This window comes from Oenanthe melanoleuca, chromosome 1 (genome assembly GCF_029582105.1).
Source record: "Oenanthe melanoleuca isolate GR-GAL-2019-014 chromosome 1, OMel1.0, whole genome shotgun sequence".
Classification (NCBI taxonomy): Eukaryota; Metazoa; Chordata; class Aves; order Passeriformes; family Muscicapidae; genus Oenanthe; species Oenanthe melanoleuca.
In genome coordinates, this window is record NC_079333.1 from 111,488,610 (window position 1) to 111,493,565 (window position 4,956).

The window sequence follows — 4,956 nt, forward strand, 5'->3', positions numbered from 1 at the left end:
GCGCGCCCCGCCCCGCTGAGGCGCCCGCCGCCATCTTGTCTCCGGGCACTGCTCGCCTGCTTTACCCCTTTCCCTCCCCGCCGCCCTCCCGGCGCTGCCGGTGGCCGCTGGCGGACACTGATGCCGTCCCTCAGCCCGGTAATTCTCCCCGCTTCCCCCCCGGGAATCGCCGCTCCGCCGGGGAACACCGCGGATCCCGCCCGCTTCAAAGATGGCGGCGCCCGCGCTCCCCGCCCCCGCCGGGGAAGGAGACGGAGGGACAGGACAGGGCTGAGGGCGCCAAGGACGGAGGCCGCGAAGGGACAAAACACCCTCGTCCTAAAACGCCAAAAAACCCCAAACTGCAGTAATTTTAATTATTCTAAATCAAGGCCCTGGCGTGAAATGTGTGATTAAACTTTGGATCCCACCTCACACCCTGGGGTGTGATAATTGATAAAAGATTCGTGTTAATCATAAAAGTATTGGGGTTGGTATAAACCAGAATACTTAGGTCTGAAGGGAAGCATGACTCTAGGGAGTGGAAAAAATATTATTAAATAATTTTGTTTTAAATCCTCCTGTTATAATATTATGTTTCTAAATCAGTTGTATCGACTGACAGCTTGCAAACAAGGTTTTCACACAGCCCAGCAGATCCTGCAAAATCAGGTTTCCTGCCTTTGTGTGACCAATTGCAGCCTGTCCCTGAGACCAGACTGCCTGAATTCTGTCATTTATCTACCTACACCCGATGGTTATCTATGGGACTAGACAAATTATCTAGAGATGTCACATCATCCAGCGATCCTATGGACCAGCACTGCTTACCTGGCAGAATTACCACAACACAACAATAACAGTTATTGATTACTACAAGGAAACCACATTATAAAAAGGGAGCTGCAAACCAGGTTGGGTGGAGCATGGAGTGGGCGGTGACCCCTCACGTTTTCCCCAGAGCTGCTTGCTCTGTCTGTATAAAATAAAACAATCGAAATTTTGCTGAATATCGAGAGTTTGTTTCTCATTTATAACACCCTGGAGCCAGGCTGGGAGAGCTGGGGGTGACACCTGGGCAGGAGAAGCTGCAGGGAGAGCTCAGAGGCCCTGGCAGGGCCTGGAGGGATCCAGGAGAGCTGGAGAGGGGCTGGGGACAAGGCAGGGAGGGACAGGACACAGGGAATGGCTGCAGAGTAGGGTTTGATGGGATATTGGGAATTAGGAATTGTTCCCTGGGAGGGGCTGGGATGGATTCCCAGAGCAGCTGTGGCTGCCCCTGGATCCCTGGAATGTTCAGTTCCAGGCTGGACACTGGGATTTGGGACAGTGGGAGGTGTCCCCATGGCTGGGCTGGGATTAAATGGGATTTAAGGTCCCTCCAACCCAACCATTCCACGGATCTGTAAGTGAGGGCCCAGGGGCAGCAGCACCCAGGCTCTGCTGAGGTTCTTGTGCAGAATCCAGTCCAGACACCATCAGCTCTCTCCAATCCTGCTCTGGGTGCCTCAGGAACCGGCAGCTGTGGCTGTTGGGAGCCCAGGCTGGCAGCAGAACATCTCCTGGTTGTGGTTTGCAGCCTGTCAGGTGCCCCTTCCCTGGATCCCCACAGGGCCAGGCTGAGCTGCCCCACTTTGGGGGTACAGGAACTGCAGCCAAACGTGCTCCACCCCATGAACATCGGGGTTTGCTGCATGGCAGAGCCATGAGCCATCCCCAGGCAGGCCACCCTTGGGCTGAGGCCACTCCTGAGAGCCATCCCAGGGCTCCAAGAGGCTGGAAATTCAGATTTTTAGTGCTTGTGGACGGGACACTGTCCTTTCTGAGGTGGTTCCACACCCAGATGCCATTGGGGGTTGCTCATCCCCAGTGCCCAGCTGAGCCTGGTCCTGCTCAGAGAACCCTCCCCTCAAAGCTGGGGCACAGGGAATGCCTGGAACTGATCAGGAAATGGGAACAAAGCTGGGACAGTGCCTCTGTTTGACTGGAAAAGAAGGAAAATCCCTCTGTGCTGCACACCTGGGAAGGGCTGGAAGAAGAGAGCAGCAGCCAGCAGCTCGTAAAATAGACTACATGCTTTATTGGATTGAAAAGTTTTATGAAATGACAAAAAAAAAAACAAAACAAAAAACAAAACAAAACAAAAAACCACCTTAAATCAAGAGTTGGCAGATGTGTCAACCGTTGGGGGACCCCCAACCCCTTCTCCAGAAGCATCCACAGGTCTCTGGCACCACGAGCAGCTCCAGCCCCGACCCCACGACAGAGGGGTGCCCCAGAGTTGGGGTGCCCACAAAATCGGGGTGCCCACAATTGGGGTGTCCCCAGAGTTGGGGTGCCCATAAACCAGGGTGCCCCCAGAATCAGGGTGCCCACGAATTGGGATGCCCATGAATTGGGGTTCCCCCAGAATCGGGGTGCACACAAATCAGGGTTTTCCCAGAATCGGGGTGCCTGTGAAATCAGGGTGCCCACGAATTGGGGTGCCCCCAAATCGGGTTGCCCCCAGAATTGGGGTGTCCCCAGAACTGGGGTGCCCAGAATTGGGGTGCCCCCAGAATTGGGGTGCCCAGAATCGGGGTGCCCACAAATCGGGGTGCCCCCAGAACTGGGGTGCCCAGAATCAGGGTGCCCCCAGAATCGGGGTGCCCAGAATCGGGGTGCCCCCAGAATCGGGGTGCCCCCCAATGGGGGTGCCCAGGCAGCAGCCCCGGCTGCCGGCCGAGCGCGTCCCCCCCGCCCCCAGGGAAATGCAGGCACTTAAAAGTCATTGAGAGGAATTTTCCACTTATCCCAAAGCAACAGTGAAATTGTTTAACTCCCACCTACGAACAAAAAAACAGCTCTGTAGCCCTTCCTGAATTGTCAAGACACAAATATATTAATTACTCTGGCATGAAGCGCGGCTCGGGGCTCTGCCCGGCCTCCTCCTCCTCTGCCTCGGCAGGAGCAGCCCCTCCCCACGGGCGGTGGGATGGGGAGGGGGGCTCAGGACAGGACCTGGGCTCGGGGAAACGCCCCAGGGGGTGGGAGGGGGGCAAGGGGGGACCCTGGCAGCCCTGGGCTGGGGGATGCTCCTGGAGGGGCTGGGGCAGGGCAAGGGGGGAGCAGAGCTCAGCCCCGGGATGGAGCAGAGCCCAGGGATGGATCAGGGCTCATCCCCCGGGCCAGGCTCAGCCCTGGGCAGGGAGCAGAGCCCAGGGATGGAGCAGAGCCCAGGGATGGATCAGGGCTCATCCCTCAGGCCAGGCTCAGCCCTGGGCAGGGAGCAGAGCCCAGGGATGGAGCAGAGCCCAGGGATGGATCAGGGCTCATCCCTCAGGCCAGGCTCAGCCCTGGCAGGGAGCAGGGATGGGCCAGGCTCAGCCCTGGGGAGGGAGCAGAGCCCAGAGATGAGCCAGGCTCAGCCCAGGGATGGATCAGGGCTCATGCCTCGGGTCAGGCTCAGCCCAAGGATGGATCAGGAATGAGCCAGGCTCAGCCCAGGGATGGATCAGGGCTCATCCCTCAGGCCAGGCTCAGCCCAAGGATGGATCAGGGCTCATCTCCCAGGCCAGGCTCAGCCCAGGGATGGATCAGGGCTCATCCCTCAGGTCAGGCTCAGCCCAGGGATGGATCAGGGCTCATCCCTCAGGTCAGGCTCAGCCCAGGGATGGATCAGGGCTCATCCCTCGGGTCAGGCTCAGCCCAGGGATGGATCAGGGCTCATCCCCCAGGCCAGGCTCAGCCCAGGGATGGATCAGGCTCATCTCCCAGGCCAGGCTCAGCCCAGGAGGGAGTGGCACACAGCCAGGCTGCTGCCCAGTGGCCAGGGCTGCGATGGGGACCCCCAGGTGAGGCAGGGGCTGTGAGCAGCAGGATGTGACCCACGATGTGAGGGAGGACGGGAGAGCCCCTGGCAGGGCTCAGGCTGTGCTGGCAGCGGGCACGGGCTGGCACAGCCCGGGGACACCCAGGTGGCCTCAGGGCAGGGGGACCCGCTGGGGCAGCAGGAGGGCACAGAGCCCCAGCACCCGGCTCTGCCACGGTCCTGCCACCCGGGCACAGCCTGTCCCTGCCCGGCAGAGCCCCGTGTCCTGCCCAGCCAGGACAGGGGACACGGGGACAGAGGGGACACGGGGACAGCCCCTGCTCTTGGCGCTTGCGACAGCTGGAGCTGGCACCGACGGCCCCTCCCTCACTGTCCCTTGTCCCCAGGGTCCCCAGGGTCCGGAGCAGGGCAGGGCACTGCGGGGAAGCAAAGCGAGGACAGGGCTGGGCTCCTCCCCTGGTGTCCCCACCTCCCCGCACACGGGGACAGCCCTGTCCCAGCCCCAGGAGCACACGAGTACCGGCAAGGGCAGAGCCGGAGCCGCCGGGGGCGGGACCCCTTCCCCGGGCAGGAAAAGGGACTCGGGGGAACGAGGGGGAGCCACCCGGGGGGAGCCGAGCGGCCCCGACCCTCCATCAGCCTGTGCAAAAAAGTTGGGGGAGGCAGGAAAACGAATCGATAACAAGGATAAAAAATAAAATAAAATTAAAAAAAAACCAAAGAAAACCACATGGAAACCAAACCCAAAGGCCGCGTGGCGGAGCGGAGCAGCGCTAACTGAAGCCATGCACAGCGAAGGCGGAGCGGAGGGCAGGGGCGGCTCCGCTCCCGGGGCAGCGGCGGCCTCGCCGCTTTTTCCGTCTCGGAGATGAGGAAATAAATAAGTTTAAATAGCTCCTGCCCTGCCGGCGCCCGGGGGGACTCGGGGTGCGGCCCCGGGCCCGGCGGGGACGCGTCCGGGGGTGTCCCCCCCGCTCCCCCCCATTACTTCTTGGGCTTCTTGAAGATCTTTAGGGGGAACTTTTTCTTGCTCTGGCCCGGGTCAACCTCGTCGCCCGTCAGGCTGCTGTCCTCGTCGCCCGGGCTCTTCTTGTTGGCCAGCTGCGGGATGCGGGTGTTCCTGGCGCCGGGCCGGCAGTCAGAGATGGGGGAGGGGGTGTCGGGCT

The 4,956-nt window shown here is 60.6% G+C and overlaps 1 protein-coding gene across 3 annotated transcripts in view; it reads right to left on the reverse strand.

The window, feature by feature from the left end:
* Positions 1-4,627: 4,627 nt before the first annotated feature.
* Positions 4,628-4,956, reverse strand: part of STIM1 (stromal interaction molecule 1) — a 50,580-nt gene continuing 50,251 nt past the window's right edge. For all 3 annotated transcript variants that reach the window (XM_056488881.1, XM_056488872.1, XM_056488864.1), the window contains one exon: positions 4,628-4,956. This exon is cut by the window's right edge and continues 326 nt beyond it. In XM_056488881.1, coding sequence (XP_056344856.1) covers positions 4,775-4,956 — 182 coding nt within the window. In that variant the 3' untranslated portion in view covers positions 4,628-4,774.